The sequence below is a fragment of the Silene latifolia genome, chromosome 11 (assembly GCF_048544455.1).
Source record: "Silene latifolia isolate original U9 population chromosome 11, ASM4854445v1, whole genome shotgun sequence".
Taxonomy (NCBI): Eukaryota; Viridiplantae; Streptophyta; class Magnoliopsida; order Caryophyllales; family Caryophyllaceae; genus Silene; species Silene latifolia.
This window is the reverse complement of record NC_133536.1, coordinates 2,235,338-2,253,707: the sequence shown is the minus strand read 5'-3', so window position 1 is coordinate 2,253,707 and position 18,370 is coordinate 2,235,338. Positions and strand designations below refer to the sequence as shown.

Genomic DNA, 18,370 nt, shown 5'->3' with positions numbered 1-18,370 from the left:
ACCCTATATGATCACTTTTATTTGATTTCGATCTATTGTTGTTCTAGTTAGTCTTGCTTAATATGTTTCAACTTAATACCTCTCACAAACTCATTTTATTGACACTTTTATTTTAGTCGGTATAAAAAAACCGTCTTCAATTAAGACAGTTCCAAACAATAATTGGTATTGTTATAACTTATACGAGTAATACATTAATCACACCATGTGATAAAAACAGGGGAGTTACATAGTTACATGTCGCTATCAAAAAGTGCAATAATTGGGAGCAATAATTGGTACGAGAATTTGTATTGTTATAAATATAACACAAATTCTTGTTTGTGACGGCGCATATCCGTCACTCTTGAGTGACGGATACCATTTTACCTCACAAAGTACCCACTTTTTCTCTCTCTGCAACACTATTCATGTGGTCCCCTTTTTCCACTAACCCATTTTGTTACCATTTTAACTCACAAAATATCCGCCACAAATGGTAACCCGTCACAAGGGAGACCAATTGTAAATATAATACCTTGCTCACTCCATGTGATAATAACAAGGGATTTGCGTATTATTTTCAAAAAGTACATACAAGTACGTAGAGGTCGTAAAACTTACCCGTTCTGAATAACCCGACTCAAATAACCTGGTCCAAATTCAACTCGGAAATGTATTGACTATTGAGATTTAAGAACCCTATTCAGACCTGAAACCCGAATTAACCCAACCCTATCCAACACTACCCTATCCGTGAAACCCCCCCCAACCTTTTGCAAACCCGAAATAATCTAAGCGGGGAACTGACCCGATCCGATCCCGACCCCGGCCCGATTAACCCATTTACGAGTTCTATAATTACCCCGAATTTATATAAGTTGAACCATAAAAATAACTAGTCCATCCCTATTTTAATACTCTGCTTTCTGTGCACAAAAGGTGAGGATAAATCCATGGTTAAAATCGCAAATCCACATAATTTTCCTATCAGAAATTCAAAATGTTCTGCTATTCATTTTGCCAATTTAAGTCGACTCGTGACCGGAAAATTTATGAAGATATGGTTATAATTTGATTCATTAATCCACTCGTTTCACTATTTTTTAGTCATTTTCTCAAGAGACCTACTGTACCTTTTAATAGAATGTTGGAATAGGACAATTAATTCATTCTAGTTGTGGTTTCAACCCCTAGACCATTGACTCAATCATCTCTACATCTTTATTCTTGTTTTTAATTGTTTATTTACGTAGTTAATCCTGTTCTTGAAAATTAAATCGCGTTGGTAAACAAATGACCGGGACGGAGGAACTAGGAAGTACAAACCTTATTTCCAAAGAAACTTTATCGATTTGTAAACAGATGCTAAATGACCTTGTACATATTATTCTGTAAGACTATAAAAATAATACTTTCATTTAACTTGTAAATGGAAAACTTTTTCAAGATCTGTGAACAAATACAATAAATAAAAAATAGAGAAATTACTGGTTTCCCAAATTTGACCAAGCTGCTACTAGTTTCGCAAATGAAGACGACTTATTTTCTAATAATTCATTTGGATCATCAAATTCCTCGATTTCCCCTGCGAAATAAATTCATAAAATTAAACCTCAATCAAATTAATCTCTTACATTGAGGGAAAAAAAAACGCAAACAATACCTTTTGTAAAACCGCATTATACAAGACTAACTGAAAAAAAAAAGAAAAAAAAAAGGTTAAAACAAATGCGATATTTACCATTATTTAGGAGCAAGACCAAATCACCATCAAGAACAGAAGTCATCCGATGTGCAATGGTTATAATTGTACAATCGGAAAAATTCTCTTGTAATCTTTGTTGAATTAGATTATCTGTGGCTCCGTCGACGGAAGCGGTTGCTTCATCTAGAAGCAACACTCTACATTTCTTCAGTAATACACGTCCAAGACAAATGAGTTGCTTTTGTCCCATGCTCCAATTCTCTCCATTTTCAGTAACTACAACAATTTTGCATCGATAAATAAAATTAGGAACATTCTACATTGTATCCCTAAGTTAACACTTACTTATAATAAAATCGGGCGTATGCATTCAATGATCTCGGTTATTATTTTCGTCTAAAGTTAAAAGTAAGACATCGAAAAGACAAACCGTTTGATTCCAACTTTTTTTCCTTCTTCCTGATTTCGTCCCCAAGTTGGCACTTATCCAAAGCCTTCAAGAAAACAAGTAACAAATCCAAGTTAGTTGTCATTTAGACCTGGCAAAACGGGGTCAACGGGACGGGTTTGGGTCAGGCCAATTCGGGTCGGGTCAGCTCGGGTTTGTCACATTATCGGGCTAGTCCGGGTCGGGTCATTTCGGGTTTCCGGGCTATTTCGGGTATGATTGTCGGGTCATTTCCGGGTCAAGCGGGTCGGGTTGTTTCGGGCTGGGTCATTTTCGGTTCAATGATTAAGAGAAAAAAAAAGGCATTTCAAGTCTTTAAGGTCAATTAAACTTATGTTTTGTCGGGTCATTTCGGGTTGGGTGGTTTCAGATCGGGTCATTCCGGGTCGGGTCTGTTACGAGTCCATGAAAGCTCGAGTCATTTTCGGGTCGGGCCGGGTCAATTCGGGCTTTAGGTGTCATTCTAGTGCGGCCGTTCGGGTCGATTTCGGGTCTCGGGTCGGGTTGATTTTGCGGGGTCTAGACGGTTTCATAAAGAACTTAAATAAAGTTTGTGTATCGGAGAATTGAGAAATACGTATATATATACCTCCCACAGCTGGTCGTCTCTGTACTGTTGTAATGGATCCAAGTTAGTTCGAATAGTTCCTTGAAACATGACGGGTTCTTGAGGGATGATACCGACTTTGGATCTTAAATCATGAAGCCCAATTGTCGATATATCAACGCCATCGATCATAATTTGCCCTGATGTAGGTTCGACAATTCGAAGTAAAGCTTGTACAAGAGTCGATTTCCCACTTCCTGTTCTTCCGACAATGCCAATACTCTTCCTTGCAGGAAATGTACATGTGAGACCATGGAGCACTATCGGCAGATGTGGCGCATATCGTATCTGTATGTAAAATGATTCGGGGTCAGTTAACATGCATTCATCGAAAATTAATGTTAAGATAAAACTCAATTAACACGACAAGAATAAGCTGATTTTTTTTGGTTAATGAGTGTTAGTTTCAAACTATTTTGGTCCATAGTGTCCCATTCTGTGTCCTACTCCATACACATTTGTGTCCCATTCAATTAACACGTCCAGTGAAGATCCTCTGTCCCACTTTTGTGTCCCACTCCATACACATTTTGACACATAACTTGTTCCAAATAAAAAATATACAAGAAATATGCTAATGTGTTGATGTGTCAATATGTGTATGGAGCGGGACACAAAATGGGACAGAGGATTCTCACTGGTCTACGTCATCACTTTTTATTTTATTTTTCAATTTTTATACAAAACGCTAAAAAACCTAGCGGCTTTACAGAATGTCATCGTCCAAATATTTGTATCTGTTTTATCAAAAAAAAAAAAAGAATTGAAAAGCAATGTCGCTGAGAACTTCAGCGGCTTATTCCAACAATTTCCAACAACTTGCATTAAGTACACTACAAAATGACAATAATGATACGGTAAGCCGCTAAGATTCTTCGCGGTTTTGCTTTTTATATATTAAAAAAAAAACAAAAAAAACTAAGTGAACCCGCTAGGTTTCTTAGCGGTTTCATATAAAAATTGGAGAAAAAAAAAAGTGATGATGTGGACACTATAGACCCAAATAGTTTCAAATAAACGCTAATTACCTAATTATTTTGCTAATTAACGCTAATTAACAAAAAAATTCGAATAATTTAATTACCTTCAAATCGATGATACGAATTTCACCATCTGATGGCCAAGAAGAATCAGGCCGATTTGCCGGGATTACAAGAGGGGCCTCGCTAGGAATGGAAGTGTATTGGAGAATTCTTTCAACTGAAATCATTTTGGTACCACAAGCACATAAATTCCATATCAATGCAATTAGTGAATTGCTTAGCGTCAGCCCATACGACACAGCCAATCCCGCGATTGCTGTGAGACGACAAAAACTCAGAATCAGAGCCTATTCCGGAAAACCAGGCAAAGGATAGTAAATTATAGAGTACCTGGATTAATCTTTTGGCCGAAGGAAACCAAGAAGATCAAAAGGAAAGCGAATGTGGTAGAGGCAAGAGCATCTTGTCGAAATAAGAGCCACTTCAAGGCAGCATCGTTATGAAAATCGAGGCGAGAGTAGGTGTCCAGTATTTTCATGTATCTTACTCGAAAACTTTCTTGTTTATTGAAACTCCTAATAGTTGTACTCCCTCCAATTGTTTCTACAAAATGTTGCGTTATTGGAGCTTCGCATATTCCACTCAATCGCGACAGTTCTCTGGCCGATGGCATGTAATATCGCTGCACATTCAAATATCAAGTGAGCCTTCGTTTTAAAACTGTCACCACTTTAAGCATAAGACAAACAAAAGTTGCACGGTGGTCGGTGGGGCCCAAAAATGTTACCACTAATTAAACTAGTCTTTCATTTTAGACGGATATATCTGTCTATAATGAGACTAATTGATTCGACATATATTTCTGGCCTAAAATAATTTTTTGATAATGTCGAAAATTGCAATTATGAGATTGAAAGGATGATAACCTGATACAAAATGGAAACAAAAGCCACGGGGATGAAAATCATCAAAACCGGCCACGCAACCATAGCCATCACTACGACAATCCCGACAAGTTCAAGAACAGAAGAATAAACATCTTCAATCGAATATGGCACTTCAGTCTCTACAGCACTTTGATCGGTTGAACACTGAAGAGCGAAAGAGCAACATACGTCAAACCAGTTACACATAAAATTAAGGGATATTCTCTCGTGTACCCCTGAACTTTTTCGTTTTCTAAGGTGTATTCCCATTTTTCACAAAAAAACATTGACCGACAATAATTCTCTGTTACGAGTTCAGAAAACGGTAAGTTTTTTTTTTCAAATTAATTATCTTGTTAAGGCCTTGAATTTGAAAAAAAATAAAAAAAAATCACCGCTTTTTGAACTTTTGAACTCGTAGCCGGTAGTTATGGTTGGTCAAACTTTCTAAACGAATAAACTTTGACCAACCATAACTCCTCACTACGGGTTGAGACGCCGGTGAATTTTTTTTCAAACTGAAGACTTCTTAAAAACGGTCAATTTGAAAAAAAAAGTTTATCGTATTCTGAACTTGTAGCTAAGAGTTATTACCGGTCAAAATTTTTTTTCAAGAAAAGAAGGGTATATCTTAGAAAATGAAAAAGTAAACAAATGACTATGAGGTCGAGAAAAAAAAACAGGCTTACCCTACTGAGAAATCTTCCACTAGGAGTAGCATCAAAAAACGACATAGGAGCACGAAAAATGGACTCGAGCATTTTCCTGAACAATATAGTGGCCGTTGCATACGCTGCAGTAGCGACAAGCATGTCTACAACTACGGTGCTGATAGAGATGGCGATAGCAAGAGCCGCATAGACAGTTATAAACCTAGATCTAGTAACAGACGGTTTGGCACCGGCCTTGGATGAAGGAGCTGCAAACGCTAGCCAATAGTAACTCACAACCCCAAGCGTGACTGAAATAATTCGGCATAGGAGCACAAGAACCACAAGTGCACCTCTGTATGCCACTGTCGAATATTTCCAGTAAACTTTGAACCCGACACTGCCTTTCTCCCTCTCTTCCTCTTTTACGACTTGTGCTGCTGATGGTGAGGAGTCAGATTCTTTGTCCGCTTCTTCAATTACTTGTTTCGAGATCACATCCGTGGATACCTCTGCCTTGTTAGAATCATCCCCTATTGGTGCTTTACACTGTGAACCTATAAGCTGCTCGAGCTCATTGTACGTTCCTGTTTGTTCAATCATTCCGTCTTTCATGAACTGATAAGACAAGCATCAGTCGCGTAAATTCCTGTAAATCTTAAATCTTAACAAATTAACAAATTGAGTTCAGAGAATTAAAAATGAATTGTAACACTCACCACAATTAGATCAGCTTCACTTAAGAACTCGACTTGATGAGTAACATAAACTACCGTCTTTTCCTTCAAAAGACCGAGCAAAACTTCCTGTACAGTACGAAAAAAAAACCGAGTTTATAACATAAAACGATACTAGTTTGAACATACAAGGTCATCCCCCTTATACTAAAAGAATAAGAGATCTCAAAAATTTTCCCGCCTAAATGAATTCCGCTGTAATTTGGCTTTCATTATATCATATCTGTAATTGGGCTTTTATTATATGATATCTACAACTGGATTATACTGAACTTTTTCTTTTCCACCGATTAATACAAAATATTTAAATTGAGTTAAATAAAAGTTGTATAATTGTTATTTTCTTTAATATTCCTATCTAAAACACCGCGCATTCGGCGGGATCTATACTAGTAAGATATACGAAGTACGAAAGTAGAATACCTTGTATAAATGAGAGCTAGTATGAGCATCAAGAGCACTAAAAGGATCGTCGAATAGATAGATATCGGCCCCATGGTAGACAGCGCGCGCTATTTGTATTCTCTGCTTTTGGCCGCCACTCAGGTTGATACCCCTCTCACCTATGACAGTTTGATCCCCAAATGACATGATTTTGAGGTCCTCTGTCAAACAACAGGCTTTGATTACCTTGTCATAAATATCGCGATCCATGTCCTTGCCGAACAATATGTTATCCTGAATCGTTCCACTTTGTATCCAGGGTGTCTGAGGGACATAGGCCTTTGTTCCACAAAGACTGACTTGTCCCGAGATCTTACCCATTTCACCTAAGATGCTCGAGAGTAAGCTCGACTTACCTGAACCAACTGTACCGACAATAGCAACATTAGTACCCTGAGGAACTCTGAGGTTAATGTTTTGCAAAGTTGGAGTTGGTTCAGGTAAGTCGAGCTTACCTGAACCAACTGTACCGACAATAGCAACATTAGTACCCTGAGGAACTCTGAGGTTAATGTTTTGCAAGGTTGGAGTTGGTTCAGGTAAGTCGAGCTTACCTGAACCAACTGTATCGACAATAGCAACATTAGTGTCAGAGGAACAAGTGGGGTCCCATGTGAAGTTTCCGTCACTAATCTCAATTGCATCTCCATCGCCATCTCCATCGCCAGAGCTACTAGACGGAATTTCTTGTACGAGGCTAGGGTTGATTTCGTCAAGCGAGAGAAAAGATGCAAACTTTCCCAAGGACACTTTCATTTGGACTAGGGAAGTAAGCGCATCAGGAAGCAGATATATCGGTTCTTGAAGAACCCTAAATGTTGCAAGCGCGGTCAAAATTTTACCGACATCAAGAGGAACACGTAAAAGTATACAACAACCAAATGTAGCTAAAGCGACCAAAGTCGGAGCTACCATGAAAACAGAAGCCATAATAGCCTTCCCGAACAAGTTCTTCTTTAACCACGATGTCTCCGTCTTTCTCAAATCAAAAATCCTCGAAAGAAACCTCATCTCCCACCCCTGAAGCTTAAGAATTCTCATATTTTTCAAAGTTTCCGTAGTCACATTCATTCTTTCCCCTCTCGTTTCCCTTAAATTCTGTTGTATTCGCGTTAACCATGCCATGAAAACAACATTGGACAGCATAATACACACTAATACGGCTAAAGCGACAAACGACGCAATCCCTAAATTCATGTACAATAAACCCAAACCCAATCCAGTTTGCAAGAAAATTAACCAATAATCATGGATACGTACCATAAACGAGTTTATACTGCGTACATCAACCGCGACAAGGTTAATAAAATCCCCAATTCCCTTTTCACCTTGTTTCAATTTCATAACCTTGTCGTAAATCATCATCGACAATGCTGAACGCATCCTTAACCCGACTTGCTTAAGCTTGAAAAACCATGTCTGCCTCAGTATACCCTGGAGAAAGCTAGAAGCACAGAAAGCCAAAGCCAAAATATAACCACGCGGACTTCTGAAGAAGTCCGCGTGGTTAAGGGACTGAACAAAGTAGTCGATTAAATACGGACCAACGAATTGTGCAACAGTCGAAATAACGGCCAAAATAAAAGTCCATGCGATTTCCTTCCACGACGACAAGAATAATGCAATTGCGAGAGTCGATTCAGTTACCTTAATTTCACCTTCTGGACGTCGTAAATCGAGTTTTGTTTGCAAAATTGGTAGCGAAACGGATACGGTATTTACCGAATTTATTTGGGGAACGTCTTCGAGATCTAAGGTTTTACGATACCCCGTAGCGAGTAAAGAATTAATCCATGAGAAGCTTAATACGCTAAAAATGTTAGCATTTGCGTACGGAGTCACGGTATCGCTTCGTTTAGTCGTCTTCGTCTTTATTGTAGAGTGATTTTGATTGACCAATTCCAATTCCAACATATTAACGATTTTTCTAATGTGTTTCGGCAAGGTCAGGCTCAACTGGCTTATACAGTACTTATATACGGAGTACTACAGAGTAGAACAGAAATCAAAAACGGAATACTAATAATAATAAAAATACTGCTCACAAATAATATACCAAGTACTCCGTGTAAGCTAAGATAAACAAATGAAGGTGACAGACGGAATAATAATAAATATTTTTCCGTTCAGTATAAAGTTGGATTATTTGTACAAATGATGCTAATTGTAATTATAAGTTTTATAATTGTAATTAGGGTTAATAAGTTCTAAAGGTTTGGAAAAGAAGGAGATGAATATTATTATTTATTATTACGGAAAAGATGACGAGTAATTGAGGAGTATTAGATTAATTTGGAGAAGATCTTTGGGAATAATTTTTTTAAGTATAAGATCTTCGAGAATAATAATGATTCTTTAATTTATTATTCTACTAGGAGTATTATTTGTGCACAGATTCAAACCGTGTTAAGTTTGAAATAGGTCAAATAATGAAACAATCTCCTATTACTAAAAGAATAAATATTCTAGAAATTTGTCAATCTAGCATTTCCTAATTTGTCGCATTTATCACGATTTTAGATTGATTACCAATCGTTGGTTGGCGTAGTGGTAGCATGGGGCCGTGCTTGGTAGGGAGGTCTGCGGATCGATCCCCCACAACTGCGATTGGGAGGTATTTAAATACCGTAATCCTTGGACACGCCCCAAAATCCGGATTAGTTGGCCCAATGTGATTCGGATTACCGGATGGTTTAGACTAAAAAACGATTTTAGATTGATTTATGCATTTATCCCGTTCTCATCTTCAGACAACACTATTCATTTTACGTCAATAAGCTTAAAGTTGTTTCTTTACTAATTACACAAAATCTCATTATAGACGGCAACTATCCGTCTATAACTAAAGACGGGCCAAGTAACATACCACATTACGCATAAGACAGACAACAACTTGCGTGGTGGGGCCCAAAAATGTCATCACTTTAAGGGCATTTGACCCGTCTCTTACTATAGACGGATATATCCGTCTATAGCAAGACTTGCTGTAGTAATTATCGTATTAACTTTGAAAAAATCAATTCGTTTTACATCGATCAAATTAATTTCATTTAGTGACCCAAGTGATAGTTGTTCGAAGCGGCGGCTAATAGTTTTTTAATCAATTAGTTAATTCATTAATGATGAAACCGTTTGTTTTTTCAAAATTAATTACATATAAAAGGTCGGATATTAGTTAAGTGAATAATCATAAAAAGACAAAATTGAAAGTTTATTAAAAAGGAAAATGAGTTGGCGTCGTCACCGGGTGACACCAATCTCGGCACCACCCTCTCACATGCAATAAATGGGGACCCCTTCAATAAAGGATGCATGTGAGAGGGTTGCACCCAATTTCAACGCCATCCGATAACGCCCTATCATTATTAAAAATTAACGGTTTGAAATAATGTGTCAGCGCGGAATAGCAAGAGACATTCCGACATAGAGAGTGCACCCGAATCCTATCCAATTGTACCCGAATCCTATCCAATAACATACAAGACCAAAAATAAGAACAAGCATCAACAATGGCATTGACGAGCCAAATTTTATCCACCAAATTACGCCCATCACATAATACAATCACACTTTTCTCAAATTTTTCCTCAAAATCCCATTTTCACCATATAAATTCCATCAAATTTAAACCCAAAACCCGGTTCAATCTCCTCTGCTCTAACAATAAACAACAGCTGCAAATCCTTGAGGTATACCCCGTCTAATTCTCCGTCTCAATCATTTGTTAACTTTTTTGTTCTTCATAATCAGTATTTTAATCAAACATAGACAAATAGTTGGGACAGATAGATATTTTGTATTCCTTGAGACTGGTAATTTAATTAAAGATAAATAAATAATTGAGACGAACTCGAGTTTTGCAGCAACCCTTTTAATTTCTTTGCCTTTACTGTATTGGGTTGGGTTGTTGTTAAAGGTAAACAAATGATTGAAACGGGAGTGACCCTTTTAATTTCTTTAGCATTACTGTAATGGGTTGTTGTTTGATTTTTAATAGGGTTTCTCATTATTGGAAACTGAGCCACCATGGGAAAGCAGCAATGTGTGGAGTACTATGGCTTTGTATTTCTTCAGCTTACATGTTCCCTTGAGTTTTGGAGGTTTATCTTTGATTGCCAACTTATTGCATCAGCCTGTTCTTGATCCTCAACTAAAGGTTTCAACTTTGAACCCACTGTCTCATTTTTTAAATTATCGACTTTTTTCTAGTTTACCTTATTGCATTATAGTTCGTCTTGTAAGTATAAATCCTGGTTACGCCACTGTCTATGATTGGGTTCACATTTATAAAATACTATCTGTAATACTAAAGGTTTCAACTTTGAAGTTTGAACTCACAGTCCCATTTGTTAAAATTGTCGATTTTTTTCTAGTTTGCCTTATTTCATTACTAGTTCGCACTGTCGATGCTTTGTTCATATGTGTATATAGTGCTATCTGTCATACTTGATTGATTGTAGAACTATGATTTAGAGTCAACTAAATTACTAAAATGAAACATTATGTTGAACTGATGAGCTAGATGATACATATGTTTGTGTACTGGAAAATGCTATAGAAGAGAAATGTAACAGACAATTGATAAACATCTTGAGCAAACTCTGAGGCAATAACAGACAATAGATGTAATTGTTACATTGCTCAAGATGTTTATCAATTGTCTGTTATTGCCTCAGAGTTTGGCTGAACCTATGTGCTCCCTTTTAGCATAATTGGTAGCGTCTTCTCTTTTTCAGAATGTATAGTATCGGATTGTAATCGAATGTTTCTTAAGTCATGATTGTGGAGTACTCTATGAAACTCAGCATGAGTTTGTTTAACTGAATAGTGGAGGCCATTTCTAAGTCATGACTCATGATTGTGGAGTGCCTTCAAAGAAATGACAAGCAACTCCTGATGCAGCAGTCGAAACTTCTGATATTTGAAAGACATAAGTAGGATTTTTGTTATAAAAGCACATTTATACACCCTTGTCTGCTGTAAAAGGGCTGATAGCCTGGGGGCTACTTGCGGTACTTTATAACTGAATTCAGCTTAAATGGTCTTGGGATTCGGCAATCGCTGCCATCAATGCAGAGAATGATCATCTGCTCTGCCCTCTCTGTCAAAGCTAGAAATATATTTATCCATCCGTCTTTGAATATACTACTCTTTCTAGCTGATCAAGCACTGAAATAATGCCTGTTGTTCCTGGATGGATGTAGTGTTTCGTGTGAAACCAATACATCTTTCAGGATTGTCTTTTTGGTTTCGGGAGAATTTTTGTGATATGCAAATGACTGGTGCATAATAATGAGAGGATATCGACATATCAGACAATTCACAAACACAAAATGTGCCACGATTCCAAATAATGTAAGCTTCTTGAAAGAAGCTGCGTCAATATGATTGTTTGAGTAGAAGTTGAAGTTTACTGAGAGAATGAATATCAGTGCAAAGAACATACGCTGCTACGGACTTCAGAATGATCTCTTAGCTCTAACTAGTACGAAGTACTTCATATTTACTCCGTAGCTATTACTAGGCTGTGGTTGAGTTGACACGGATTGCTTCTGCCAAGGTCTTAGGATTATTCGTTGCATCTATTGTCTTGAAATATTAAAAGGAAAAGAGTCTTATGCTATAAGACGAGAATGTATGCAGTTTCTAGATCTATGAAAACTGGTGATATATTTCATAACTCGTCTTGTTTTTAATTTTTGGGGTAGGCAGTGGCAATTCTTGTGATCGGGACATCAGAACTGTCTGCTGCTGTGCTACTTCTCCAGTTCACGGCTAAGCCAGAATACAAGTCGCTTAACTTTTTGGAATGTCGCAATGTACGAAGAGACAGAAACTGGGTATTTTCTGCTATTTTGGGTTTTGCAGTTCTTGTTGCAACCATGTACCTGACATCTTCACTCGCTGACAGATTTATTGGAAACGAGGTTGGTTCTCAACTTCTCATACTGTCTTTATCTAATTACTCTTACTCGATGCCTGCAGGCTGCAGTCTGATGTTTACAGACGGTTTTTGTTTTACTCTTCTCGTTAAGTTTTGTTCTGTTTTCTTCAGGATGCGAGTACTCAAACAGTAAAGGAGATTCTTTCAAGTGGCAGTATAGGCCAGACCTCAATCACACTCGTCTACTGCATAGTTGCTCCCTTTTTAGAAGAGATTGTCTACAGACGGTTTTTGTTAGCATCATTGGCCCCAAGTATGAAATGGCATCAAGCCCTTGTTGTAAGTTCAGTCGTCTTCACAGCAGCGCACCTCTCCGGAGAGAATTTTATACAACTGTTTCTAATCGGAATGGTGCTTGGATGCTCTTACTCTTGGACCGGAGACTTGAGATCATCAATCCTCTTGCATTCTATGTATAATGCTTTGACTCTTCTTATACATTTCTATACTTGATCTCTTATGGTATACGACTACTATACGGAGTATGTATATATATTTTGTCGAGTGTATATTATTGGGAAAACGATGGTAATGCCCAAGGGCGTCCGCTACCCCAAACGTAAAATAATTGGTTAAGCGGATGAATTTTTGCTACCCCAAATATTGCTGAATAGATAAATAAATATATATGCGCATTAAATATGTATCAAACATTAAGTGGTTCAGTGGTGAAGGCTTTATTTTTTCACCCAATTGGTCTTGGGTTCGATTCCCATCATATGCATATTTCAATTTTTCCTTTTTTTGCTACCCTTGACCTTAAATCCTGGGTCCGCCCCTGGTAATGCCAAATGTTAACTCTTCTTATATTTTGTCGAGTATATATTATATGCACGGTATTTAAAGTTTAATATTTTTATAAAATTACTTATATAATATTGGTACCTTATAATTGTTTACATTTCTCATCATTGTATTTTGCTTTGATAAATAAAAAGTTAGAACTGAAAATTAGTTAAAGAGAATTGAGTAATGAGTTGAAATATATTTTTACAGCATAAAGCTTATGATTTTCAATTTATATTTTTTTTTCCAATTTTTTTTTATCACGAAAGTAATAACATACAGAATGTGAGTCAACTCATCATCTAATAATAGGATCAACAATAAAAGATTTAGCAATTTATAATTTTATATCAATTTTATTTTATTTTAATTAAAATATTATAGTTTAGAGTTTAGTAAAATAATATACTCCGTATAATTTGATGAAAAGATTAATTTTAATGAAAAAATAATAGATGAATTAAATTGTAATTGTTAATTTTCTTATTTAGTGAATGAACATAATTATCATTAGTTTTTTTTTTGAGAATATGTTTTTTGGCGGAAAAATAATAGAGATCACCTATTCCTTTAGTAGATAGGGGATTCCAGCTCATTTTAGCTCAGCTCTTTCAGCTCTTTTTAGCCGAAAAGAACAAAAGCCCTTGTATCATAAGTTCATGACCCATTGAAGGTTTATTTTACAACTTGTTCTTGTAAGGTCGTCTTCAACAAAAATTGGTAATCGTTTCCGTTAGAAAAAGAAATGTCTCCAAAATTTGGGTTTGCCTCCTAAGCTATGCTTGGACAAGAAGAATCCGGGCCATCTAATAATCCAAAAACTAACATCGTCGGCACCATATAGATTCTCTAAGCTGGACCATCCGCTAAGAAGTTTCGTTGATGAATGAGTATTTTATACGTTGTTGCCTTGTTGGCTTTGTTGCACATATGGAGTGTATAAGAAAATTCATTGATGAGTATCCGCCAACAATAAATCTCGCTTGTGACAGTCTATAATGAGTATTGGTGATCCACTTAATACAAGAAGTCAATTTTACATCTACTTTTAGCGAAAAGATTTAAAAACGTGTGAGAATTGGATTTTCTCTTAGAAAAAAAATGATCTTCGAGACTGGTTTAGATATGGTCATTTAGGGTCTTGATCTTGCTCTTGGTCTAGGTTAGGCCATTTTCCCAATAAGGTAAATTGGGTCAATTTTGATCATATTTACAAAGAATATTATTTCAATTTAGTCATATCTGGTCTTCTGTGTTGGTTCATTTGACTCACTATGCCTCAGGTTCTTTTTAAATCAGGACAATTCTATTTCCGGGCTATACTTTTAAATCTGAATTCGCGCTGTTTCAAGTCAATATAAATCGGATCAGCTTTGTGAGTATTGTGAGTTTATGACTAGTTCAAACTTCAAACTAACACGACCCAAATTCAATTGAATTGACCCCAATTACTCCTAAATAAATTAACAAATCACAAAAGTCAGATTATTATTACTACTATTATTATTAACCTAAATATGAAAATTTTTACAAGATATTTTCACGAGAAATTCAAGTGTAAATTCACTTTTTTACCCTAACATAAGGGAGAAAATCCTATGAATCTTACCATATTATGACTATTGATGTAGACAGTGTATTTATAAGACACCAGTATAAAATACCTTATTATTATTATAAAAATAAAAGTAAAATTAGACAGCCAAGATATAGCTAATGCTGAGCTAGCTAACTAGACATACACTCCTACCAATATCTCCTAACGGACCTAAATATCTCCCTTCCCCCACCCACTCACATTGCGCCACCTGTCATTCTTTTGTCCTGGCTGTAGATCCGATTTTTTCCATATATATACACACACATAAATAAACCTAAAGCCTAAAAATACTTCATCAAATCAGTTAGCCGCAATACACAAAATTTCTCTCTAATTTAATTTATTTAATTTCTCATAAATTAAATAAATAAATAAAATGGGTCAATTTGAAGATCAGGTGAAGCTTAGAGCACAAGAACTCAAGGTTATGTTAAACAAAGGTGTCAAGGTTGTGAGCAAATATGGCAAGAAAGGTTGGAACAAGATCAAGAATCTAAAAAAGTAGTGATTTTTAGTTTTCGGTTTTTCTAACGTGTGTTCTTAGGGAACAGGTTAAAAAAACCGATTTAATTTTTGTGGGATTTTATTATGGTGGTGTGATTTTTTTTGGGTATGATTTTATTTTGGAATATTGTTGGAAATTTTAGTATTAATTAAGTGATGTTTATAGAAGATTGATTGTTTGATTGAATTTTTTTGCAGTTATTGTTATTTAATGTTGTAATTGCTACTCTTATAATCACATGAGCTCACTTTTCAGATGAAAAGTAAGGTTAATGAAAACTCGATTTTCATTAACCCTTATTAGCTAACCAATCGCTAGCTTTATTAGTTTGCGAGTTGCGACTCATCATTGATAAGTTTCACGCATCCTCAGGGATGATTTAATTGGTGTAGCAATTTTTCGGTTGGCTTCTAATTAATTTTATTTCGGAGATAATTCCCTCTATTGTACCAACAAAAATACATGTCGTCATAGTTAGGCGACCAACACGGTCTAAATTCTTAGGGGACGAAATATTAAGAAGAATAGCTCTTTCAAACACCTCGTGCTACGGGTATATGTTGTGATTAAATTTCTTATACAAATATCGTACTTTATAAATAATAAAGTTATATGCAATTTATCATACTGTTATGGAAACATCCCCTCCGTTTCCGCTTTCTTGGCCGTTGTAAGTCCATAACGGTTTTATATGAGACTAGCAAATTCTTTAACAAGACTGTTATAATATGTGAACGCTTTTATAATAACTTATAAATTTGTTATTATTGATAATTAAGGTACATATATTTAATGTGGTAGGGGAATTAAGGAGGTTAGCTCTTAGTAGGACCTACCGTCTAACTATAAATCCTGATTATGCAATTGATTTAAACTTTAAAGGGCCATAAACACGCGTGAGTAAGGTTAGGCCGTTTTACACCAAGGTTCTTTGTCGGCCATAAAATGGACAGCGATGTTAACGGAATAACGGGTTTCTTATTATAATCTTACACAAATTTTCATTATAGACGGACACTATCCGTCTATACGTATAAACGGATACCACTTTCCCTCACAAAATACCCATTTGGCATAAAATGGACAGCGGTGTTAACAGAATAACGGGTTTCTTTTCTTTTTTTTTTTTTTTTTTTTCAACGAAGCGCGCACTTAGTCGCATTACAATAGGGGAAGGGGGAATCAAACCTGAGACCTATTGTCCAGAATACCTCCGTCTTAACCACTAAACTAAGATATCTTCGATACGGGTTTCTTATTATAATCTTAAGTATGCGTTAGTTGTGTCGGTTGGGAATTGGGATGGGACTAAGCAACGGGTATAGATATTATACACAGCCCCACCACAGGCTGGAATAAACGTGAGCTCATCGAACTAAATAGAGACCTTGAGCAAAGTTTGGGAGCATTTGTGTTGTATCACATGATTAATAAGGATTTTTTGAACAGTAAGTGGATTATATATTTGATGTAGTACATCAAATGGTATAGTTTTTTAGTATTAAGATAAAGTTTTTGAGTTTTAATCTAAAATTTTTGAGTTTTATTTTAAAATTTTTGAGTTTATTTACTAAAATTTTAATCTCAAAAAGTTACATTATAACTCAAAAAAATGACACATAAGCTCAAAAAAAATTGCTTTTTGACATCATAAAACTAAAATAAAATTCAAAAATTTTATAAACTCTATAGTACTCGAAAAAAATACACAAAAACTCAAAAAATCATTAAGTATGATGTAGTACATCCGATGTACAATCTTTTTTCTCTTTTTTGAATTTAAATTCCGTCAGTATTAAATTAATCACTGTGGTCTGTGTGGTTTCCTTATAATTTACGCTGCCTGAAACAAAAATAACAATTTGTGTTGTACATCATACCCTAACAAACTTGTCTTGTATGGACTGGACTACAGATTCTTTGTGTTTTAGGCCTTAAGCCTTGTATGAACCTTAACAATTTCTTTGTTATTGGGCCTTAAGTCTGTTATTGGGCCTTAAGACCCAATATCAGGACAAGTAACTGCAGATTGTTTATTGGGTCTAAAGCTTTTGTGTTAAGCCTAGTAACTACACATTCTTTGTTATTGGGTCTAAAAGGGCCGCAAGGGCGATTTTTTATGCTACACGGGATTTGAACGTAAGCCATGACTCATGAGAACCGCCTTTTGAAACTTTAGCAACTAAACTAGTTGATATCTGCAAGCCTCAAGTCTTTCTAATGTTCTACTCTTATGAATTGTGATTCTTGACACACATGCCCGTGTGCACACGGTCACAAGGAAAAAGAAAAATTAGTTATCGATTTATTATCCTACGTATCCTTAATATTAAAATATACCTTCAGTTTTTCAAAATTATACAATATATCCCTAAGCTCAATGAAAAAAATATTCAAACAACCTAAATACTCAAGCTTCTCTCTTTTAATTGTTGTTGTATGTTGGGATAATATTAATCACAAATTTTCATTATAAACGGACACTATCCGTCTATACGTATAGACGGATACCATTTCCCCTTACAAAATACTCATTTGGCATAAAGTGGGAAGCACATGGGGGTGTCCCACCTTGTCCCCCCTACCCATTTTATTAGAGCTCTTTACCCGTCTGTTCGTCTCACCCGTCTATACCAAGACCTACACTACTCTTTACAACTTTTTATGAAAATTGCATATATTAACTAACATAGTTGATAAAATCGCGAGAATAATGTTCATGACCAGGATTCAAACCCGTTGGCATCAAAATTGCCTTGTGGCTCCCTTTACCCACAAAAATTTGTGCTTCATTTCTAGACAGATTTACTGTTTTTATTCTTTCTAGTGAATATTTTAATCAAATGTAAGTATTAGGATATTAGGCCCATTATAGTTAGGTTATGAGATATGACAGCTATGGTGTCCAGGGTTTAGAGTATTAGGCTGGGGCTATTGGTAATATAGTGATCTCAATCATTTAATCATCAATTATCAATGGTTTTTGTTATCTTGACAATCATTTATCAATAGTTGAATGTTCGAGAAGATAAGGTAAGATGAACGGCTAGAAC

The 18,370-nt window shown here is 35.9% G+C and overlaps 2 protein-coding genes across 2 annotated transcripts; one reads left to right on the top strand and one right to left on the bottom strand.

The window, feature by feature from the left end:
- Positions 1 to 1,385: 1,385 nt before the first annotated feature.
- LOC141610617 (ABC transporter C family member 3-like) lies at positions 1,386 to 8,468 on the bottom strand. Its single transcript, XM_074428792.1, has 10 exons — positions 6,462 to 8,468; positions 6,021 to 6,107; positions 5,341 to 5,919; positions 4,652 to 4,816; positions 4,116 to 4,407; positions 3,827 to 4,041; positions 2,725 to 3,030; positions 2,118 to 2,181; positions 1,724 to 1,963; positions 1,386 to 1,567 (listed from the first exon to the last, which is right to left on the bottom strand). Exons 1-10 carry the CDS (start codon positions 8,394 to 8,396, stop codon positions 1,467 to 1,469), a joined length of 3,984 nt encoding a protein of 1,327 aa, XP_074284893.1. The 5' UTR covers positions 8,397 to 8,468; the 3' UTR covers positions 1,386 to 1,466.
- A 1,439-nt stretch (positions 8,469 to 9,907) lies between these two features.
- Positions 9,908 to 13,119, top strand: LOC141610615 (uncharacterized). The gene is made up of 4 exons (XM_074428791.1): positions 9,908 to 10,171; positions 10,480 to 10,638; positions 12,191 to 12,409; positions 12,538 to 13,119. Exons 1-4 carry the CDS (start codon positions 9,992 to 9,994, stop codon positions 12,877 to 12,879), a joined length of 900 nt encoding a protein of 299 aa, XP_074284892.1. The 5' UTR covers positions 9,908 to 9,991; the 3' UTR covers positions 12,880 to 13,119.
- The last annotated feature ends 5,251 nt before the right edge of the window (positions 13,120 to 18,370 follow it).

Excerpts from the sequence above, each read along its gene's own strand:
- LOC141610615 (XM_074428791.1), top strand. The coding sequence starts at position 9,992 with ATGGCATTGACGAGCCAAATTTTATCCACCAAATTACGCCCATCACAT. Across the intron at positions 10,172-10,479 it reads AACAGCTGCAAATCCTTGAG|GGTTTCTCATTATTGGAAAC; the intron begins GTATACCCCGTC and ends GATTTTTAATAG. Across the intron at positions 12,410-12,537 it reads ACAGATTTATTGGAAACGAG|GATGCGAGTACTCAAACAGT; the intron begins GTTGGTTCTCAA and ends TGTTTTCTTCAG.
- LOC141610617 (XM_074428792.1), bottom strand. The coding sequence starts at position 8,396 with ATGTTGGAATTGGAATTGGTCAATCAAAATCACTCTACAATAAAGACG. Across the intron at positions 4,408-4,651 it reads TTGTTTCCATTTTGTATCAG|CGATATTACATGCCATCGGC; the intron begins GTTATCATCCTT and ends TTGAATGTGCAG. Across the intron at positions 3,031-3,826 it reads TTCGTATCATCGATTTGAAG|ATACGATATGCGCCACATCT; the intron begins GTAATTAAATTA and ends TTTTACATACAG.